A 23,138-nucleotide genomic window follows, 5' to 3' on the forward strand; every position below is an offset into this window, starting at 1 on the left:
AAGCTACAGGCAGGATGCTGTGGTCACCATTTCTGACTCACTTACAGCAGGCAGCATTAACCCTGCCCTGCTTTTGAAAAAACAAGTTAACCACATCCTGAGGGGAAAGAAGGCTTTTCTCCCCATGGCTGAGTTCCTGCTGGCCTCAAGAGAGCCTCTGCAGAGGACACAGCAAGGTGTGCTGCATCCAGCTTGGTCAGGTCAGACTCTCAGGCCCCACAGACTCCCAGAGAAGACCCTGAGCCCTTGCAGAAGCTGTGTGAAATTTGCATGGCAAATCCAGATCCAGTAAAATGCTCATTCAGTGCATTCTACACCATAACATTAATTGGGGGAAGCAGTTTGACAGCATTTTTATCCTGATTTTCCAAACACACCCAGAACCTTTTTCTCAAGCACCCCATACCTTTTCCCAGTCACTCAGGCAGATTTATATTTTTTGAGAATACTCCCTTGGACAAACCCAGTGGAATCACATTGAGAGGAGGGAAAGGTCAGTTATTCGGTGCTGTTATAATCCCTTAGTCATAAAGTCTGGATGAAGTCAGGGACTAGGATTGGATCCATCCACACCTCCTCTGAGAAGGAGTTTAGAAAGCAGGGGAATCCTTTCTGTACCCCAGGACTCAATGGGAGGGAATTCCTTTCACAGCTCCACCCCTTTCTTGCCTCTGGTCTCTGCCTCAATCTCTCCAAGTTAATTCTAATTCCATGTTCCCGTCCCTGATTCATCCATGCAGTAAAGCTGCAGAGTGAGCCTTGCTGTTGGACTGCGCCATGCTTGGGCAAATTTGTATTAAACCTGCTTTTGCTGTCACCAGTGACAGTGAATGTTGCACTGACCTAAAGCCCTCATTTCATGACAGTCTTCATTGACTGGCATCTGCTAAGCTGTGGCTTTTTACTTTACATTTGGAAAGCAGACCATGCAGCTAAAGAGAGCTGGGGTGTTGAATTGTTTCCAGACCAATAGTAAGGTTGTGTTAGTGTGGTTTATTCCACAGAAGAGGAGAGAATCTGCAGCTCCCCCAGCTGATATCAGCTGAGGAAAGTTTTGTAGAGAAACAGTGCTCCACATTAAAATGCCCTCTGTTAAAAGAAGCACATTTGCATGTGGAATTATCCCAAATTATGAAAGAAGAATATTGTCCTGTAAGGAATCCAGTGATACCAAAATAATGGAAGATGATTAGAAGCAGAACTCTTTGTATAGTGCATTTTAACAGTACTACCTCTATTCACCAAAAGATTAATTTGTGTTCTTATTTGATTGTCGTCAGACAGCCTCTGAAAATGTCCAGGGCTTGAGCCACTGTCCCTGGAGATATTCAACAGCCACCTGCACATGGTCCTTGGCAAAGAGCTCCAGACAATCCTGTTAGAGCAGGGGAGACCAAATCACCTCCAGAGCTCCCTTCCAAGCTCAGTTGTTCTCTATTGCTGGGATACCTTTCTCATCCTGTGGGAAATTATAAGAAGTTTATAATTTCTCTATATACCTTTAGTCAGGGGTTTTGTTCACCTTTGCCCAGCGTGAAAGGAACTGAAATTTCTTTCCAAAGGACTGTTCCAGCATTCAAGGCCTAATGAGCTTAACAACCCAGCAGACTGTGACTACCATAGAAGATATATAAACAATAATGACCATAAATTAACATCAGCTCCAAACATCACCCCTGGCATGGTCAGAGACACCTGGTTTGGGAAAAGATCGATAAGAGCCCAAAGAATGAGAATCTAACTGACATCAAAGGTGAAGGGATCAATAGGAAACCAAATACGACAAACTGTATAACTTGGCATCAATGAACATTGAACCAATGAATTTCCATGGCTTTTGACTGTTTGAGCATGAGAAAAATCTAGTGAAATCCTTGTGTGATGGAAGCCTTTTCCCAGCACAAGCCACGCAATGTGTGGATGAAATTATTTCTTTGGTACATCTTGGACAGAATAAAGTAATGCCTTCAACTTCCAACACTAGAAAATGCTGTTGGAGAGTTTTTCCTTTTCCCCTAGTTTCAGTGAAAAGATCAAGCACAGTGTGAACTTCAATAAAACTTTTTAAGTAATTGGAGGAAAATTTTCCCCTCTAGCACATTCTATTTATTTTCCTCCCGCTTGGTGTGGCTCACACGCAGAGTGTGGTATCTGACATCTGTCCTGCCGAGCAAGTCAGAATGGTCAGAGCTCTCTCCAGTGGCAGAGAACATTAAAAGCAACCTGAAAGAATAAATCTATTTCCAAGAGGTTACACAGGAAAGCATCGTGAAGAACTCCATGAGAATGGGCAATATTAAATAGCTTTTTGTACCGCTGAATCCTTCTGTTCTCTTATACAGCATGAAAAATACAATGTAATAATCATATTCCTGCATCTGCTGAGCATAATCTAACCTGTTTTGTGTCCTCAAATACAAAAAAGTTCCTGACAAAATCAGATCAAATGTAAACAGAAACTCATTCGGACTATGGTTAAGTACATGACTCTAAAGCAAGTTCTCTTTCTCTCTCTCCTTTCTGTTTCAGACAGCAGATATGGTCTGAACTGAAGCATTGGGAACCTGATCTTCCCCTGCAAAACCCTTCAGGATTGAGGAGTGCAGTGCCCTTGGGAATGACTGTCTTACCAAAGCACAGCTTTAAAACTAGATGTCAAATCTGTGATTTCTCTACAGAGGGCTTTAGTTGGTTCCTGGCTGTGCAAAAGTCTCCCGCAATCAGGGCACTTCCTCTTTTGTGACCTGTACAGAAATATGACCTGCAAGGACACAGAATAGAGACATCCCAGCCTTCATTAAGAGGCCATCTCTATCAGGCATTTTGCACATACAGTTTGATTTGGTGACAAATTGAGTCTCTGGCCATGATGTTCCACTGCTAGATCATCCTTGGGAGAATCCTTTCTGTTCACACTTGAGAGTTTCTATCCTCCTCCCAATCCCCTTGTCAATGCCCACAGCCCCACTCATCATGAGGAGCATCTATAGGAACATACACAGGGTTAGGTACCAGCGTCATAGGAACAGCCCGAGCAGCATTGTCACCACTGGCCCCACACCTAACACAACTCATGCTTAGATCAGATTGGTTTCCAAAGCACTCTGGGCAGATCTGGTCTTATCTCAACCCTTCATGCCCCACACTGGGTGACAAATTAGGTTGTTGTGGTTTGGGAATGGTGTTTCCCAATTTATTGTTCCCACTGACCCACCCCAAACCAAGCCTGAGGGTCTTTCAGAGGATCACAGGAAGGGTGAATATGGAGAGGGCTTAAAAGAAAGATGGGGACCATACAGACGAGAGACACCCTGGAGGGCAGCAAGAGCTTCAAGTTCTGCTCCTCCTGCCCCACCTCCAGCCCCAGTGCTGTCACAGACAGAGGGAGGGACCAGGAGGGCCTGGGCCTGAGTGCAGTGCCAGAGGCGCAGGCAGGGCAGGGGTGGGCAGAGCTGCTGTGCAGGCACAGAGAAGGTGGAGAGAGGCCAGACAGAGCGGTTCTGGCCATGTGGAGTGCCCTGTGCGTGGGCTTCTTGCCCATTGTAGGTAAGTGAAGGCAAGGGCTGATGGCCCCAGGAGCTGAGCGTGGCCCTGTGCTCTGCACGGCTCTGGGCAGCTGTGCTGAGCGCTTGCAGCCGGACCTGTTCCTCAGCTCCAGCTGCCCAGCCATGCCTGAGGAGCACGGGGAGAGCAGCCCTGCTCCTCTTCTGCCTGTGAGCTCGGCACCTCCATCCAAGCTGCCTCCTCTGCAGCCTGGGCACACGCAGGGCACCTCCCTGCTGCACTCAGATCTTGGGGCCCAGCGCTTTGCCCTGGCACTGCACACTCTGCTCCTGGGGCACTGCGGCCCCTCTGGCACAGACCAGCTGGAGGATGGCAGCACAGGGACCAAGCCCCATTGCCCGTGACAGCCTTTGTCTTTCCTGGCCTCATCTGGAGCAGTTTCAGGGACAGGAGAGTGGGTCCCTCACCATGCTGACTTGGCAAGGACAAAGGGATTTGTCCCCCTATGGTGCAAATCCTGCCTCCTTCTTTCAGGAGAATAAGAAAAGCTTCCTGTCTGACAGGGAAAAGGAGGGAGGGAAATGTGGACTCTCCTTCCCTGTGGGCCTTGATGGCTGCTACCAGCTCTGCCCATCTCTGTCAGCTGTCTACAAAGAGGAGGATTTTGTCCTCCCCCTGGTCCAAAGCCCCACCAGCATTGCCCTGAGCTTTGCTGAATCTTGGAGTGCTCATGGCTTGTTCTCGCTCTCTGCAGCAGTCATTGGGCAGGTGACCTTGGAGCAGCACCCCAGGGAAGTGACCGTGCAAGAGGGAGATGCAGTCACCTTTGAGTGCAGCATGAGGGGAGATGATATGCGCAGCTACTTAATGTTCTGGTACCGTCAGGGCCCACGGGGCACTCTGGAATGGATTTACCGTGGGGGTGGTATCTATGGAGAAGGTTTCCAAGGACACTTTGTGGGATCAGTGGAGAGTTCCAGGACCACACTGCAGATCCTTGCAGCAAAGCAAGGGGATGTAGCAACGTATTACTGTGGAGCAAGAATCACCCTGGAGCAGCTCTGCAGCAGAGTGAACCAAAAACCAACAGATGGGGAAGACAGATCTCAGCACTTCTTTCTAGCAGCTGCTCCCCAGGCTCCTGTCAGGCAATGGCAGGTGCAGGAAACATCCCTCTGGCTTGGTGGCACTAAAAGGCAGTAGAGGGAGAAGGGCTGGTGCCAGTTATGGTGCAGGAGGATCTGTTCTGGGAGCTGCAGAGGCTCTTTGGGGAAGTGCAAATTTAGTGCACCTTGCCTGGGGTCCTGTCCAGCACAGCCTCGTTTTTCCTCTGTGCCTTGCCTTGCCTCCCAGCCCTCTTTTTTCTCTGGGACTCTCAGCTCGGCCTTGGGAAGTGGGAATTGTGCTTAGCCACATTTACAGCCTTCTACAATAGGATATAAGAGTCTTGGTGGGTAAGGAGAGTGGATGTTGTGCATTCTTCATTCAGTTGTGCCTTCAGCAATGATTTCTTTGAAAACCTTCTGGACATAATAAAGTTTTTTATTATAGATGAGAGATAGACTCAGTAACATGGATTGTACAAGGCAAGGGTACAAGTTCCTTGTTCCAGCCTCTCCCCGTGGGGGCTGGGAAATTAAATTCCTGAAGGCTGGTGTGACTGCCAAAGCCTGAGGTGAATAAAGCATTCAGGACCTCAGCCCTGTCCCCTGTCCTGTGTCACCTGGTCCCCATCCCATTTAGCAGTGAGCCCACATTTTCCATGCCTCGTTTGTCCATGCAGCCTCCTGGCATGCTGACCTGACCCTTGCTCACTGGGGAGGAATCCTCTTCAGCTCAGCACTGCTGAGACTGGGGACTACTGTGTCCCCTGCTGGGCTCCCAAGCCTGGGAAGGACAGGGACAGAGGGGAACAAATGCAGTGAAGGGCCGTGAAGACAAGGAAGGGAACAGCTGACATATAAGGAGAACCTAGGAGATCTGGGTTGGTTTCGCATGGAGAAGAAAATGTTGAAGAGGCTCTGACACTGTGTTGACGTAGCTGAGACTCTGAAAGTTCCATTCTTGAGGACATTGAGAAATGAACAGGACAAGGCTGTGCGCACCTACTGCCCGTGGCCCCATCAGGCAGCTCAGCCCCACACAGCTGCTCACTCAGTCACCCTCACTGCGATGGGGGAAACAAACGGGTGTAACATTTGCAGGTTTCCTGGTTCCTTTCCAGCTTTGGAACGTGCAGCCTGAGGAGGACACAGGGTTGTCCTCAACAATCCTGTAGCACAAGTTATTTCTGGAAGTCCTCAGCAATAAAACGCTGAGAAAGGCAAGAGCTAACTGCAATATTCTCCTGCTTACAAGAAGGAGCAGAGCCTGAGACGTTGAGCTCTGACCTCAGGGCTGCTTGGTCCTGATCACGCACCTCCAAGCAGCTCTTCCCAGCTCTGAATGCCCCATAAGAACAGAAAATCTGTAGATGGTTTCTCCTTCAATGAAACCAGACAATGAACCATGTCTGGAAGTGGAATCAGCCAGAATCCAAGAGAAATTCCAGCCCCTGCATGGGACCTGAGTTTTGAAGAATGAACTTTCCTGCACCACTGACCACTCGTCTGCACCATCTGCACCAGGCACCGGGGTGTAGGGATCCAGCACAGGACAAGCACTCAGGGATTGTGTGAGCAAGAGTTGCTGATCAGGCACAGAGCTGACCTGCTTTTCTCTGCAGCAGGATCTGCCATGGACTAGGTGAGGGCACACCTTAGGCAAAGTATAAAAGAATAAATTCCCTTTGTGATTCTCTGCTCAGCGTCCTTGTGTCCCTGCTCAGGTGAGAAACCACTGACGGAAGTGGCAAAGTCAGTTTCCTCCCTGGCCCAAATCATCTGCACAGCCATGAGGGTGCCTGAGAGCCTTTCACAGGGTCACAGAAGGAGTGACTTTTGAAGATGCCTCACTTCTACAAAGAGGACTTCAGAGCAACATGGGGACAGACTCTTTTACACAGTCTGCAGTGATTGAAAAAAGGGTAAGAGGTTGACACAAAAAGAAGGTGGATGCAAAACAGAAATTGTTTAAACTTAGGATGCTGGAAAAGATGGTCCTGAGAAATTGTACCTGCTCCAAACCTGAAAAGAGATTGGGCAGGGCTTGAGCAGCCCAATCAATTTGCAGATCTCCGTGATCATAGCAGAAGGGCTGGACTAGATGACCTTTAAATTTCACTTCCAACCCAAACTATCCTGTGGTTTAAACCTCTGTATATTTCTATCCATTGATGAGGGAACATCACCCCCCCAAGCCCAGGCTTTCTCTTCTCCATGGAAAACGGGCCCAGCACTGTCAGCCTTTCCTCATGCAAGAGCTCCAGCAGTGCCATTATCATCTTCATGGCCCTTCAGTGGCCTCTCTCCAGTAGATGCAACTCCCCGTTCTAGGGGCACTCAAGATGTGCCCGCAGTACTTAAGTGTGACCTCAGCAGTGCCGAGGAGAGAGGAGCCATCAGCTCCCTCAGCCGCTGGCAGCCTTTGGCCTGCGGCAGCCGCGGATCGCGGTGACCTGCTGTGCCACGAGGGCGAATTTCTGGGCGCGCTGGGCACGAAGCCCTGGGGTCCCTCAGCAGAAGGCGCTCCCGAAGCGAGCAGCGTTGCTTTGTGCCCGGGGCGGGTGTGTCGGGGCGGGCAGAGGCGCCGGCGCTGCCCCGGCGAGGCGGGGCCGGGCGGGAGCGGCCCGAGCGCGGCTCCGCTCGGCTCCTGGGCGGCTGCCGCCGAGCCGGGGCCGGGCACGATGGCGGCCGGGCCGGGGCCGTGGCTGCTGGCCTTGGCCTTGGCCTTGTGGCCCGCAGGTGAGAGCCGGGCGGGGAGGGCAGCGAGCCCGGGCCGGGCCAACGAGAGACAGCGACTGCGACAGGAGCAGGAGCACGACCAGGGAGCGGGACAAGGGCAGAGACTGGGAAAGGACGGGAGCAGAGGTCGGGTCGGGAGCACGGGCAGAGGCCGGGGCACACACAGGGACAGGGGCTGTGGGCCGGGGCTGGCGGCTGTGGCTGTGCCGGGCCGGGGGCACCGGGACACCGGGACAAGGCCTCGGTCCGTGCTCGGCGCTGCCCGATCCCTGCGCTCTCCCTCCGCAGGGCTCCGCGCACAGCCGAGGCTGCAGGAGGCCGGCGGAGCGCTGCGAGTGGCCGGGGACTCCGTCACCCTCTCCTGCCATGGCTCCGGATTCACCTTCAGGAATTATGCAATTTTGTGGTACCGTCAGGCACCCGGAGGCCGGCCGGAGTGGGTGTCCTTTATTAGTTATGATCCAACAGTTCTTTATTTTGATTGGTCAGTGCAGGGTCGGGCCAGGATTTCCCGGGACAATTCCCGGTCCGAGGTTTATCTCTCCCTTCTGAACCTGCACCCCCGCGACTCTGCCCGATACTTCTGTGCTGTTCACACGGGGACAGGAAAGCCAGCTGAGCTTTAACACAAACCAGCTCGGGTCTGGCTCAGCACCCAAGACATTTGGAGATGGTGAATTCCAGAGTGTTTCAAGGCTGTTCTTAAGAAATCGGGACCATCCCATGCATCACAAGTGATCCAGGGCTTTCATCAAGAGCTCCTTTCCCAGCAATGAGGCTTTCCTTCCGAGTCCTAATTGCAAAGTTTTATGCTGTAGGGGAGGTTCAAGGTTTTTTGTTATCCTGTCAGCGTGGTGACTGCCTGGCTCCAGTCCCACTCTGCCTTCCTTGGCCCCCTTCTTAAGTGGAACACACAAATCACCTGGGCTTTGACAACACCTTTGCCAGCTTCCTTTGACCCTTTTGGGGGCCATCTCCTTGCACCACTGAGAGCAAAGCAGTGAGTCAGTGGGTCTGATTTACTTTCAGGCGCATTTTGAGGTGATGAGATCCAAGCAACAAGCTCTGCAGTGTGGTGGCCAGCAGGGAACACTGGGACTCCGTTGCACTTAGAGCTCCAAAGCCTCGTGTATTTGCATGGCCAGGTATCTGCAGTGTCCTGGTGAACCCCTGCAGTACCTGCTGCAGTGCCAGGCCCGGGGAGGCTCCAGCAGCCACACAGCCCCTTTTGCCCACAGCAGGATTTCCTGCCAGGCTGACGAGAGCTCTGGGACACTGACCATCAGCAGGCTGGAGCTGGGGGACAGTGCACTGTATCACTGCACCCTGGAGGGACTGCAGCGAGAGACACTTGGGGTGTGCCTGAAGTACATCAGCTTCTTCCCCTCCTGCATGTTCACGTGGGTCCCAGCACATGCAGTGCAGAGTCAGTGGGTGGCTGTGCCTGGAGTCAGAGAATCGGGGTCCCATTAGTCCTGGGGGCTCATTGGGAAGAGGAGTGAAAGGCAGGGGAGAGAGAAAAGAGGATGTTTTCCATTTAAAGGGAGCTGTGTTGACCATCTGGTCCAATTGATGAACCACTTTCAGGGCTGAACAAAAGTTGCAGCATGTTTCAAGTGACATTGTCCAAACATCTCTTAAACACTGACAGGCTTGGGGCACTGACCACCTCTCTAGGATGCCTGTGTCAATGTTTCACTATGCTCTCAGTAAAGAAATGCTTGCTAATACCCAGCCTAAACCTCCTCTGGTCCAGCTCTTGACCACTGTCACATGGCCTATCATTGTATACCAGGGAGAACATCCCTCCACTCCCCCTCCTAAAGAGGCTGAAACAAGGATGAGGCCCTTGGGCTCCTTTTTTCCAGACTAGACAAATCCTATCTGGCCATGCACCTGACTGCTTTTCCCAGCCTCAAGCCCCCATTCTCGGTGGGCTTCTCTACCCTCTCCATCTCCTTTTTTCCACCCCTGTCCTAATGATCCCCACCACCAGGCAGCATGTCCAAGTACCCAGGAAAAGAGGGAGGAGGACAAGGATGCAGACAGTCTGTGGATGAATATTGTGGAGTGGGGCAATGCTCCCCAGCAGGGTGGTTGCAGTCAGGACAATGACACTGTCAGGACTCAGAGCTGTCCCCTCCTGTGGTCACAGGGAGAGCCCTGAGCTGAGGAGGAGGACACAGGGCAGGGAGTGTCCTGGCTCTGCTGAGCAGCCTGGTCCCTGCAGACTCCTGGGTTGCCTTTGCTGATGGGCAGGGGTGCAGGAGGGCTGTGACAGGAAGAGGCAGCTGCAGAAGTTTCCTCACTGGGGAGTGAGTCGGTGCTGGGAGCAGGGTGAGGAGCACTTTGGCTTAGGGGTGCTCTGGCCAAGCCAAGCTGAGATCCTGAGGTGTCGTGTGTGGGAGCAGCAGCTCAGCAGAGCCAGGGCCAGGGGGCAGGGGAAGGACAAGCTGACAGCCTCCCTGCTCAGCTCCAAAGTGCCAGCAGCAGCCTGTGAGATCTCGTGAGAGAAAGGCCAGGGCTGGCCCCTCAGAGACACATCACCTTTTGCCCAGCACAGTATTTCCTGCCAAACAAACAGTCTGTTCTTGCACCACACAGATGAGAGACACCCAGGAGGGCAGCAAGAGCTTCAAGTTCTGCTCCTCCTGCCCCACCTCCAGCCCCAGTGCTGTCACAGACAGAGGGAGGGACCAGGAGGGCCTGGGCCTGAGTGCAGTGCCAGAGGCGCAGGCAGGGCAGGGGTGGGCAGAGCTGCTGTGCAGGCAGAGAGAAGGTGGAGAGAGGCCAGACAGAGCGGTTCTGGCCATGTGGAGTGCCCTGTGTGTGGCCTTCTTGCCCATTGTAGGTAAGTGAAGGCAAGGGCTGATGGCCCCAGGAGCTGAGCGTGGCCCTGTGCTCTGCACGGCTCTGGGCAGCTGTGCTGAGCGCTTGCAGCCGGACCTGTTCCCCGGCTCCAGCTGCCCAGCCGTGCCTGAGGAGCACGGGGAGAGCAGCCCTGCTCCTCTTCTGCCTCTGAGCTCGGCACCTCCATCCAAGCTGCCTCCTCTGCAGCCTGGGCACACGCAGGGCACCTCCCTGCTGCACTCAGATCTTGGGGCCCAGCGCTTTGCCCTGGCACTGCACACTCTGCTCTGGGGCACTGCGGCCCCTCTGGCACAGACCAGCTGGAGGATGGCAGCACAGGGACCAAGCCCCATTGCCCGTGACAGCCTTTGTCTTTCCTGGCCTCATCTGGAGCAGTTTCAGGGACAGGAGAGTGGGTCCCTCACCATGCTCTCCTGGCAAGGACAAAGGGATTTGTCCCCTGTGATTCCAATTCTTCCTACTTCTTTCGGGAAAATCAGAAAAGCTTCCTGTCTGACAGGGAAAAGGAGGGAGGGAAATGTGGACTCCCCTTCCCTGTGGGCCTTGATGGCTGCTATCAGCTCTTCCCATCTGTGTCAGCTGGCTTCAAAGAGGAGGATTCTCTCCTCCTGCTGGTCCAGTAAAATTCCAAAGCCCCACCAGCATTGCCCTGACCTCTGCTGAATCTTGGCGTGCTCATGGCTTGTTCTCACTCTCTGCAGCAGTCACTGGACAGATGACCTTGGAGCAGCACCCCAGGGAAGTGACCGTGCAAGAGGGAAATGCAGTCACCTTTGAGTGCAGCATGAGGGGAGGTGATATGAGCAACTACTACATGTACTGGTACCGTCAGGGCCCACGGGGCACTCTGGAATGGATTTACCATGAGGATGGTATCTATGGAGAAGGTTTCCAAGGACACTTTGTGGGATCAGTGGAGAGTTCCAGGACCACACTGCAGATCCTGTCAGCAAAGCAAGGGGACTCAGCAACGTATTACTGTGGAGCAAGAATCACCCTGGAGCAGCTCTGCAGCAGAGTGAACCAAAAACCAACAGATGGGGAAGACAGATCTCAGCACGTCTTCCTAGCAGCTGCTCCCCGGGCTCCTGTCAGGCACTGGCAGGTGCAGGAAACATCCCTCTGGCTTGGTGGCACTAAAAGGCAGTAGAGGAAGAAGGGCTGGTGCCGGTTATGGTGCAGGAGGATCTGTTCTGGGAGCTGCAGAGGCTCTTTGGGGAAGTGCAGCTTTAGTGCACCTTGCCTGGGGTCCTGTCCAGCACAGCCTCGTTTCTCCTCTGTGCATTGGCTTCAGAGCCGTGGGATGATGGAGACGTGTTGCTGTAGCTTCCAGAGTGGTGTGGTGGATGGGGCCAGGGTGTTTAAGAAAGCCAGATCAGCAGAGATGACTGCTCTAGGTGGCTGCTACAGAGCACTTGATCAGGAAGAAGGAGTTGAGAAGGGTGGTGAGTTGGCTTTGGTTGTCCTCCAGGGGCTCAGCAAGCTGCTGTCTCAGTGCCCTAACTCCTTAATTAGACCAGGGGAAAATTATGCAATTGAGGCTTGTGGCTTGAGATTAGGACAGGGACATGTTGCAGGAGTGCCAATATGGGCAAATACATGGACTTGGAGAAATAAATTTAATTTTTTTTGTGAATCAAATCAGAATAGGATAATGAGAAAAAAAGGACACATTGAAAAACCTCTCTTCTACCCAGGCATTTCACAGGAATGGGGAATGCATCTTTCTGTTAAATACACATTTTCTCTGCCACTTCTTCCTTCTGCTGCCCTTCTCCTTCTCCAGAGTGCCGAGTCCACCACAGAGGAGTCATTTCTCCAGGAGGTTTTCAACTTTGGTTCATTGCACTGACTGCAGTTCTTCACAAACTTTTGCAGTGTGGGTCTGTAGTTAACTGTGCAGTCCTTCAGGAATAGACAGCTTCAGTGTGGGCACCTGCAGGTTGTCACAGAAAAGCTGCTGTGATATGGGCTACTTCTTCCATGAGACCACAGTTCCTGTCGGGACCTGGCTCCAACATGAGCTCTGCATGAAGTCTCAGAGCTTCTCAGGACATATCCAGTGTCTTCTGTGTGTGGAACTCTATGGGCTGTAGGGTCAATATCTGCTCCAGCATCACTTGGCATCACCTGCACCACCATGGCGTTCACTGTGCACATCAGAGTTGTCTCCTGGCCCTCCTTCTTCAGGGACTCTCAGCATGACTTTGGGAAGTGGGAGTCTTGCTTAGCCACATTTACTGTGTTCTACAGTGAGACAAAGGGTCCTGGTGGATGCAAAGAAGGTGGACGTTGTGTATTCTTCATTTAGATGTGCTCTCAGCTCTGACTTCCCTGGGAACCTTCTCAACAAAGTCTTCTGTTATGGACTAGAAAACAACTCAGTTACATGGGGTTTATTTCAGGAGTAGCTATTGTGTGAGCCATCCTCTTCCCCTGGACTCCAGGAAATTAAATACCTGAAGGCTGGTGTGACTGCCAAAGCCTGAGGTGAATAAAGCATTCAGGACCTCAGCCCTGTCCCCTGTCCTGTGTCACCTGGTCCCCATCCCATTTAGCAGTGAGCCCACATTTTCCCTGCCTCGTTTGTCCATGCAGCCTCCTGGCATGCTGACCTGACCCTTGCTCACTCAGGAGGAATCCTCTTCAGCTCAGCACTGCTGAGACTGGGGACTACTGTGTCCCCTGCTGGGCTCCCAAGCCTGGGAAGGACAGGGACAGAGGGGAACAAATGCAGTGAAGAAAAGAAACCAAGGAGGATAATGTTACTTTTAGTGCAGAAAATCCCCTGGAACAGTATTAGATGTTCAGAAGTACAGAACAGTGTAAAGCAAGAGGAAAATAAAACCCAGCACTTCAAAGGCATGAAAGAGGAGACATCACCTGGCACTGAAAAACCCACAAATGTTTTTGTAGAACCATCTAGCACAGTGTGACCTACGTTCCACAGTGATTGAAAACAACTGAACCACCACACACAAACTGTCTCCCTCCCTTCCCTTGAAGGGGGAAACATGGTGGCCCTACCTTGTCTAGTTTTCCTCAGACAACTCTGTGCACATGCACCAATTTGATTCCTGGAATTACTCAAACACCAGGAAAGCCCTCCTATTTTCCCAAGATCAATATTTCCACTATTCAACCTGAGAACTTGGCTCTTGCAAACAGCTCATTTTAGACATTTGATCACCAGCTCCAGCTGAACAAGTGGGCAGGAACCTTCTGTATTTAGGTGTTTCCATTTTAGCTCAGCATTATGTCCTTCCTTTTGTCTCAGAGCACAGAGGAGGCTTTTGGTAAGGACAAAGATCCTTTTAACTTCAGATCCAACAAGGGCCAGAAGCAGGTGCATGAAGAACAAGTCCTGGAGACCAGAAATGGCATTTCCCAGTAGGAATCTGTTGGGTTTAGACATCAGAACAGGGGCTGAAGAAGCACTTATGGTTTCTTTGTGTGAAAAGTGCATATTATATGGCTCTACACAAGATATTTACAATATGTATTATGTTGTATTGATTAGTAGTGCTGTGTTCATATTTTGATAGTATGGTAAATGTAGTTTTGTAGTTAAAGTGTCGTTTTTGTAGTTAAAATAGAAACTATGTATGTGGAAAGGGGGTACTTACAAAGAGATAGACACAGGATATATAAATCTTTCAGAGAAAAAGAATTGATTACTCCCTTATCAGAAGAGAATAACTTCTCCTGCCTCAGTCAGCCCTGAAGATGCCTTAGAAATTAAGAGGAAGAAAGTAACAATGACTAAATAGAATTCTTTTGTTTGAATGGAATTTATGCACCATGTATGAGATGTATAAATATTCAACAGGCTATTGCTTTTAAGAATTAATCCTCTGTTAATGGGTGCCCTTTTTCAGAGCTTATTTACCCAGAAAAGCACCCAGACGTCTGTAACTTTGTTTTTATTGCCTCGTATTGTCCTAACTGTAATTGTACAAATTTTTATTACTCTAATTGTATTACTATTTTTATAACCATTTTATTATTATTAAACTTTTGAAATTTTAGAACAAGTGATTGGCGTTTTTCACACTACGTATTTACAATTATGAGTTTTTTAGGAGCCCTTTGTTCATCATTTTGGCTTTCTGACACAAAGCTTGACTTACTGCTTTGTCAAGAGGAACCGTTCGTGCAGTTCAAGGAGCTCATCTCTGAAAATGAGCAGCTCTCCTAGACCCTTCCTCTGTCCAGGACCATAACCCATGGGATTCCTCCCTTGAGATGCCTGAAGAGCCCAGATTCTGCTCTCCTGAAGCACAGGGCTCCAATCCTGGTTTTGCTCTCTTCTCTGTGGATCCTGAGCTCCAACAGTGCATGGCCACTGCAGCCAAGGCTGCCCCAACCACGTCACAGCCATAATTTAAATCTTACGAGAATTTGGAACAAAGGGTGTCATATTCTCCACTCCACAAGAGGTTCCTGCCTTCCTTCACAGACATCCATCTTGCAAGCTAGGACAGCCACCACCACCCATGGGAAGCAGCACAGGCAGCAGCTGGAGCAGTCACAAACTCACAAAGAGTACATTTATTTCCATGACCTTGCTGACCGGGGGCAATCCCTGAGCAACAGCCAGGCAGAGGCAAAGAGAGACAGACGTCTAAACTGGGTCCATGCTAGAGGATCCCTGGCCTATCAGGGTAATTCCCAGCTGGGAGGTCACTTAAACAATTCATGATCCTCATCAGTCTTCTGCTTTTATTCCATTACTCCCAACACTTCCATAGCCATCCTGTTATGTCCCAAGACTCCCGTCACATTACCATAAGTAGCCAGAAGAAGAGAAGTAGGGGAAAGAAGACTGCACTGTAAGAAATTTTTTGAAATAACACAACAAGTACTGATTATTTTCTTGCTTTCTATCAAGCCTAACTCCCTCAGACTTTTCAGAGGTGTCATGTAAGCCCCAAGTTCTCATTTACAACTCAACTTTTCTGATATTATTTATGATCCTTCCTTGAAATCCATATGGTGTTTGTTAATGTGGTACGTTAGGTCACAAACCACTGAAGAAGTCACATGACTGCCTGTGTAATCCAAAATTCTGTGTAGAGAAACAGAGACAGTTTTTGCTATGAAATATATCACTGTGTTTTGGGCTGGGAGTATCACGATGATATAAATAGCACAGGGACTTGTACAAAAACAAAGAGGGAAAAAAGATGAGATGTTTTGGGAAAGAAAGAAGATGGATGATTGTAATAATTAAAAAGAAAAATAGAACCCTCTTTCTATGTTGCCTTTTGCCCTGAAATGGTAAAAGAGCTTATGGGGATTCTAAAAGATGGAAGAAAGGGAGAATTTGAAAATTCTACACTCAATCAAGCTAACTGGAATCACTCAACTATTCAATGAACTTTTTTCCAGTGTTGGAAGTAAATGTACATCTGGATCCTCTCATGGACTTGTGCCCACAGATAATTTGGACTAATGGCTTTTCATCCCCTGTTTTTACAACACTTTTGAACACCATGAGGAAAGAGTGAGTTATTGGACTAAGTCTTACCAGTGTGGAGGCAGCTAATCTTATATTTGGACCAGGGACGATTCTCACAGTTTTACCAAGTAAGTGACATTTCTTTATTTCTAAATTTTTCTTTTCAGATGAGGTGGGGTTGAAATAAACAATTCAATGGTTTGGGTTCACTGAAAGGCTTTTCAGCTGCAATAATACCTTGAGCACACTTGCTCTTCAGCCTGGCTTTCAAGCCAAATCCTCAGCTTGGACCTGCCTCAGGAAGGTTTCCCAGAAACAAACATAGCATAGCACCATTATTCCATGATCCCCAAACACCACCAGGGCTCTGCTTAGCACATGATGACTTCTTCCCAGTTTGTGCAGCACTCTGGCTGAAATCTCCTGTCAAGTGTCCAATTCTCCAGTGGACTTCCACTGACTGACTTGGGGCAGGAATGCAGAGCTCCGAGAAGAGCTCACAGTGGTGAGGAGTTTTGAGACAGATCTGTAACTGCCTGCTTTGGGATGTTCTGGTTTGCCATCGGCACCACTCTCACAGTGTCCCCAGGTAAGCAATTCCACTGCCCTGGGGACAGAGGAGGGAGGAGGTTAAATAGCCTTGGGCTGAAATTCTCACAAGAGCCTGGTATCCAAGAGCTCCTGGAATGAAAGACAATTGGCTCCCAGGTTGTGTGGGTTCTGAAAGACCAATGTGATAGTAGGGATTATAAGAAGCTCTAGTTATTCCAATCTTTATTTGGAATTCCAGGATGTATTATGTGCATGTCACGCCAAAATTTTTTTGGGGAATGTGAATGTTGGGGTGGCGAAGGGGTTTGTGAGGTTGATCTGTGTTATCCTAAAGATTCAGATGCATCCCGCAGGAATTGCTGCTGGTCTTTTAGAGGTCTGCATGACTTCAAGTGTCTGCAAGAATGTCCCATGTTATTTTACATCCCTAAAGCCTCCTGCTCTCCTTCCACAAAGACATGGGACTCCCTTGGGTGCTGCCTAATATCTGTCCGTGTCTGTAGGATATGTTGCATGGGAATAAATGTGTATTTAGGAACAATCTTAGTGCAGTTCCAATTTCAAAGGAACAAAGGAATGCAAGTTTACCATTCTGAAGAAAGACTTCTTCTTTCCATGCTCTTCCATGATTTTCTTTTTCTAAAGGCGGGATCTTTTCAGAGCTGCACAGAGACTCTGGAATAATGTTTGGCAAAAAATGTAACTGGGCCTTATGAAGGTCCCTTTTGAGCCTGCTGAAATACTGAAAAAGTTGAAGCAAAGATTCCAGGATGTCAGCAACCTCCCCCCTTTGGTTTTGAATTCCGTTGGGAGCTGCTAATATGCATTTTGAAATGTTTAGAGCACAAATTCTTCATTATCCAATCTTTTGTGAATTCACAAGATCAAAATGACATAAAATACCAACCATTAGTTTCACTGTGGGATACTCCAGGCATATTCTTTTGAAGCTCAGTGAAGGGCAGCGAAGGTTTCTCTTTTGGTTCGGGTTGGATTGTTCCAGATTAAACATTCATTGAGAATGCTAAGGCCCATTATTTTTAGATTATAGGGCTCCTCCTGGGACTTTATAAGACTAAAGTGAAGGAGAAGTGTGACTTTCTGGCCAAAGAAATTGCCAGAACATAAAACACAAATCCCTTCCAGAAGCAGGCAGTGGTAGGAATTCATGGCTGCATTGTCAGGTAATGCAAACTAGTGGCACTCGGGTGAGGATTCTGGGATCAGATAAAACAAATCCTCTGCTCTCTGAACTACAATTGCACTGTGTACAATATTTCTGGCTGATGATCTAGCCCAGGGAGTTATTGCTGAGAAGCAGCTTGCTTGTATTCTGGCTGTTTGAAGCATGGAGAGGAGACCACATGAAAAGCCTTTCTAGGTTTTCTCAGAGAACACAGAATGCACAGGACTGACAGGCTCTGGACAACCATGGTGGTCCAACACTTGGGAAGGAAATGTTTGATTTCTCTTGGGTGTCTGGTTGCTGTAGGTGTGGACAGTGTGTGGTTCTGCCTGTTTGATCAACAGAGCTGACCCCTGAAGTCGTGGCAGAGCAGGATTCGGCTTCCACCTCAGTTCCTTAGCAGTGGCATAGGGCTGATGGGGAAAGGCTCTAAAATCAGATCCAACTTCCATCAGTACCCTGGGATGGACAAAATGTTAGACCTGAGGGATCCCTTGACCTGACTGCAAGGCAAACAGCACGCAAAATGAAAAGCCAGATGCACCTTTCTTTGCCCAAGAGACCCCTCAGGCTGCTCCTGTCCCAGCAGACACATAAATCTTTGTGGATGCATCTGACAGCGTTTAATAAGCTGAGCCCTTTCTGGCAAGGAAGGCTGTGTCACAATGCCATTCAGTTCCATGTTTTTACTCTAGATCAAATTGCTAATCTGAGTTTTGTCCTGATACTGGTTTGTGAGACCACCCTTCATTTTCCAATTATGACCTGACCTACAGGCAAAGGTATTTTCTCCAAAAAAGAAATCATGGTACAACAATGATTTGTTGGCTACTAAATCCTTTTGACACCAATATTTTTCTTGTAAGACAGCTGGGTGTGAGTTTAAACAATCTACTTTTGTTACTTTTGCCTCAATTTCCAAAGAATAATTACATAAAAGGCAGTGATCGATAATGCTACGTATCAGTCACAGCTAGAGTCAATGTGAATTTTGGTCACTCAGCACTCAGACAAGCCTGCAATAAAATCAGTCCTGTGCAAACCATGCTTTTCTTTACAGACATTCCAAGCACTTCTGACCCTCAAGTCATTGTGATGACATCAAAGAAATCGGGAGAAGGTGGCAGCACTGGGAAAGCCGCTTGTTTGGCAAGGAACTTCCGTACAAAGAACATCAGCTTGGAGATGCCCTCTGAGGAGGTCTTATATGAACAGAGCACATCCATTTTGACATCAGAGGGGTTGTACAATGCAATCAAAGTGGTCAATGTGACAAAAGACACAGAGCTGACCTGCACGGCCAAATTCGACAACAGCACGATAACATCAGTGCCACGTACAGGTTGGTGACACAGCTGCCACTTATTTCTGTAGACAGTGGCCTGTGGGGCTTTGTGTTCTCCTTCTTGACACCACTGCCCTGGGTAGCCAGCAGAAATGAAAAAGGCATTTGGCATTTCAGCAGGGAGAGCTGAAAGATGTTTCAAGGCATCTGAAAGAAATGGTTTCAACTATTTAATTACTTGGAGAGACCTTATTTTGCAAAGAAGAGGGAAGATACAACCTATTTGTTCAAAATGTGTATTTCCTTATGACTAAATATCTTACCCTGTAGCAGCAAACCTGCTGCAGCACAAGCTGGAACAGCCTTTCTAAAACCTACACAAAGTCAAAGTTCGGGTGTGTTGTGAGGGTTTTTTAACGAAATAAATTGTTGTATTTTGTGGGTTAGATTTTGTAGTCCTGAAGGTCATTCAAATAGTAAAACTAAAACAATGCAGGAATCCCTCTGTTTCCTGCAACTGCATATAGAAATTGTCTCCTCAAATTAATGTTGGCATTAATGACTGATCATCTGAGCTACAGCCCTGATCATCTGAGCCCCAACTTTCCTCAAGTTCCTACAGGAAATGTCACATGAACATTGCTTTTAACCCTGCATAAAACATGGCCATAGTTTAAACTGCCTTCTCTTTATCAAGCTACAGAAGAGGAGGCTGAAGAACCAGTACCAGGGCCCAGTGACAGGGTTTGCAACAGCACAGACCCCTCAGCTCAAGGTGAGTTACCCAAACAGCTTGGGAAGTTACATTGCTGTCTGGGGGATAAAGACATGGAAATGGATTTTCTCCAGGGCAGAGGAGTCAGAACACAACACATTCAGCAGACACAAGCTGCTGTTCCAAGGTATCTCCTGCACTTACACACAAGCCCCAGGAAGCAAAAAGCCATGGAGACAGACCCTGGGCTCCCCTGTTGTTGCCATGTTCTCTCTCATCTGTCCCTCTGCTGCTTTTCCTTTCCCTTAAACTGTCACCTGTGGATTTTTCCCACTTTATGCCAAGATCACAACTTAGACCATGATCTCTCCCCTCTTTTCTGGTCACTGAGCAGATGCTGAAGGGCACAGAGTGAACATGCTGTCCATGGCTGTGTTGGCTTTGAGAGTCCTGCTGGCAAAGAGCATCGCCATCAATACCCTCATGAGTATCAAGTTGTTTCTTTTCTGAGGTAAGCGAGCACACAGCTACCAAACAGTGCTTCATGGACCCAATTGCATTAAATGAGGTTTAATCCCATATTTGCTCTTCCAAAGATGGGGAATGAAGGCAAGAGGACACCAAAGAAGAGCAGGAAAGAACATGAACCAGCAGCACAAGGGGCTTGAACAAGCAGGGCCAGAGCTGCTGACAGAAACCACCCAGGACACAAGGCAGCACCTTCCCCTGAAGACACTCCATACTGTTCCCTCCTGCCTGGCCAGCTGATTGACACTGAAGAGTGTTAAGGGCTTTTGCTGTTTCCTCTCCTCTGAGAACTGAGGGGAGTGGATTTATCCTGATCCTCCTGCTAAGCAGATCTCCCCACTCTTCTGGCATTTGCACACAAGTGTCCAACCTGCTTCAAGAGCTTTCAAAACTCCAACGCTCACTCTAGATACATGGCCTTTTAAAAGCACCTTTCCCAGGCATGTTGTGTTACTGCCTGTAGAACTGGAGTGTTAATGCTGAGGGAATGCAAGCCCAGTACTTCCTCTTTGTAGGTTTCGGTTAGATTTAATGATAGTAAGTGTGTATTGCAGATGAGAAGAGCTGTGTAGGATCTGAAGTGATTCAATTCAACCAGATAATGTTCACCTCTTTATTAAGCCTGTATTTCTTCTGCCAAATATATCTCATGTGCATTTTATGTTCCTGCAGTAGTGATGGAAATAAAGTTGTACTCAGCAAAAATGCTGTGGGATTTCTGTGCTTTTTCTTCTGAAGTTGGGGTGGAAGTTGCTGAAATCCAACTCACCTAAAGCCCACAGGGATTTGATACACAGCTTTGATAATGTAGATTTCCTGTTGGCTGGATTTGTCTTTTCCAGACTCTGTGCAGAGAAGTGTCTCTCTGGCACATTCAAGAGCCTCAGTGAGGACAGTCCTTGCTGAAGGCATGAGGGAGGAAAATGCTCATCTCAGCAGAGAAGAAACCCTGCTGTTGTTTTGCACTCAGTGAGAGGAGGAAGGGGCCACCAAAAAATAATATCGAGTGGTTTGATGGAGTGATAGTTTCCATGGCAACTTGGTTCTTGCCTAACAGAGCCCAGCACACTCCTTCCCCAGCTCATCCCCCTCTCACAAGCTACAGGCAGGATACTGTGGTCACCATTTCTGACTCAGTTACACCAGGCAGCATTAACCCTGCCCTGCTTTTGAAAAAACAAGTTAACCACATCCTGAGGGGAAAGAAGGCTTTTCTCCCCATGGCTGAGTTCCTGCTGGCCTCAAGAGAGCCTCTGCAGAGGACACAGCAAGGTGTGCTGCATCCAGCTTGGTCAGGTCAGACCCTCAGGCCCCACAGACCCCCAGAGAAGACCCTGAGCCCTTGCAGAAGCTGTGTGAAATTTGCAGGGCAAATCCAGATCCAGTAAAATGCTCATTCAGTGCATTCTACACCATAACATTAATTGGGGGAAGCAGTTTGACAGCATTTTTATCCTGATTTTCCAAACACACCCAGAACCTTTTTCTCCAGCACCCCATACCTTTTCCCAGTCACTCAGGCAGATTTATATATTTTGAGAATACTCCCTTGGACAAAACCAGTGGAATCACATGGAGAGGAGGGAAAGGTCAGTTATTAGGTGCTGTTATAATCCCTTAGTCATAAAGTCTGCATGAAGTCGGGGACTAGGATTGGATCCACCCACACCTCCTCTTAGAAGGAGTTTAGAAAGCAGGGGAATCCTTTCTGTACCCCAGGACTCAATGGGAGGGAATTCCTTTCACAGCTCCACCCCTTTCTTGCCTCTGGTCTCTGCCTCAATCTCTCCAAGTTAATTCTAATTCCATGTTCCTGTCCCTGATTCACCCATGCAGAAAAGCTGCAGAGTGAGCCTTGCTGTTGGACTGTGCCATGCTTTGCAAATTTGTATTAAACCTGCTTTTGCTGTCACCACTGACAGTGAATGTTGCACTGACCTAAAGCCCTCATTTCATGACAGTCTTCACTGACTGGCATCTGCTAAGCTGTGGCTTTTTACTTTACATTTGGAAAGCAGACCATGCAGCTAAAGAGAGCTGGGGTGTTGAATTGTTTCCAGACCAATAGTAAGGTTGTGTTAGTGTGGTTTATTCCACAGAAGAGGAGAGAATCTGCAGCTCTCCCAGCTGATATCAGCTGAGGAAAGTTTTGGAGAGAAACTGTGCTTCACATTAAAATGCCCTCTGTTAAAAGGAGCACATTTGCATGTGGAATTATCCCGTATTATGAAAGAAGAATATTGTCCTGTAAGGAATCCAGTGATACCAAAATAATGGAAGATGATTAGAAGCAGAACTCTTTGGTACAGTGCATTTTAACAGTACTACCTCTATTCACCAAAAGATTAATTTGTGTTCTTATTTGATTGTGCTCAGACAGCCTCTGAAAATGTCCAGGGCTTGAGCCACTGTCCCTGGAGATATTCAACAGCACCTGCACATGGTCCTTGGCAAAGAGCTCCAGACAATCCTGTTAGAGCAGGAGAGACCAAATCACCTCCAGAGCTCCCTTCCAAGCTCAGTTGTTCCCTATTGCTGGGATACCTTTCTCATACTGTGGGAAATGATAAGAAGTTTATAATTTCTCTATATACCTTTAGTCAGGGATTTTGTTCACCTTTGCCCAGGTGAAAGGAACTGAAGTTTCTTTCCAAAGGACTGTTCCAGCATTCAAGGCCTGATGAGCTTAACAACCCAGCAGACTGTGACTACCATAGAATATACATAAACAATAATGACCATAAATTAACATCAGCTCCAAACATCACCCCTGGCATGGTCAGAGACACCTGGTTTGGGAAAAGATCGATAAGAGCACAAGGAATGACAATCTAACTGACATCAAAGGTGAAGGGATCAATAGGAAACCAAATACGACAAACTGTATAACTTGGCATCAATGAACATTGAACCAATGAATTTCCATGGCTTTTGACTGTTTGAGCATGAGAAAAATCTAGTGAAATCCTTGTGTGATGGAAGCCTTTTCCCAGCACAAGCCACGCAATGTGTGGATGAAATTATTTCTTTGGTACATCTTGGACAGAATAAAGTAATGCCTTCAACTTCCAACACTAGAAAATACTGTTGGAGAGTTTTTGCTTTTCCCCTAGTTTCAGTGAAAAGATCAAGCACAGTGTGAACTTCAATAAAACTTTTTAAGTAATTGGAGGAAAATTTTCACCTCTAGCACA

The 23,138-nt window shown here is 48.4% G+C and overlaps 1 protein-coding gene and 1 gene segment (V, D, J or C); both read left to right on the forward strand.

Annotated features, from left to right (window-relative positions):
* LOC120763919 (M1-specific T cell receptor alpha chain-like) overlaps positions 1-23,138 on the forward strand; it is a 144,122-nt gene that overhangs the window by 54,940 nt on the left and 66,044 nt on the right. The gene's annotated exons all lie outside the window — the stretch shown is intronic.
* On the forward strand, positions 7,279-11,522 carry LOC131378710 (T cell receptor delta variable 2-like). The segment is given in 2 exon segments: positions 7,279-7,346; positions 10,919-11,522. Coding segments are annotated over 2 exon segments (507 nt in total).

The sequence above is a fragment of the Hirundo rustica genome, chromosome 27 (assembly GCF_015227805.2).
Source record: "Hirundo rustica isolate bHirRus1 chromosome 27, bHirRus1.pri.v3, whole genome shotgun sequence".
Taxonomy (NCBI): Eukaryota; Metazoa; Chordata; class Aves; order Passeriformes; family Hirundinidae; genus Hirundo; species Hirundo rustica.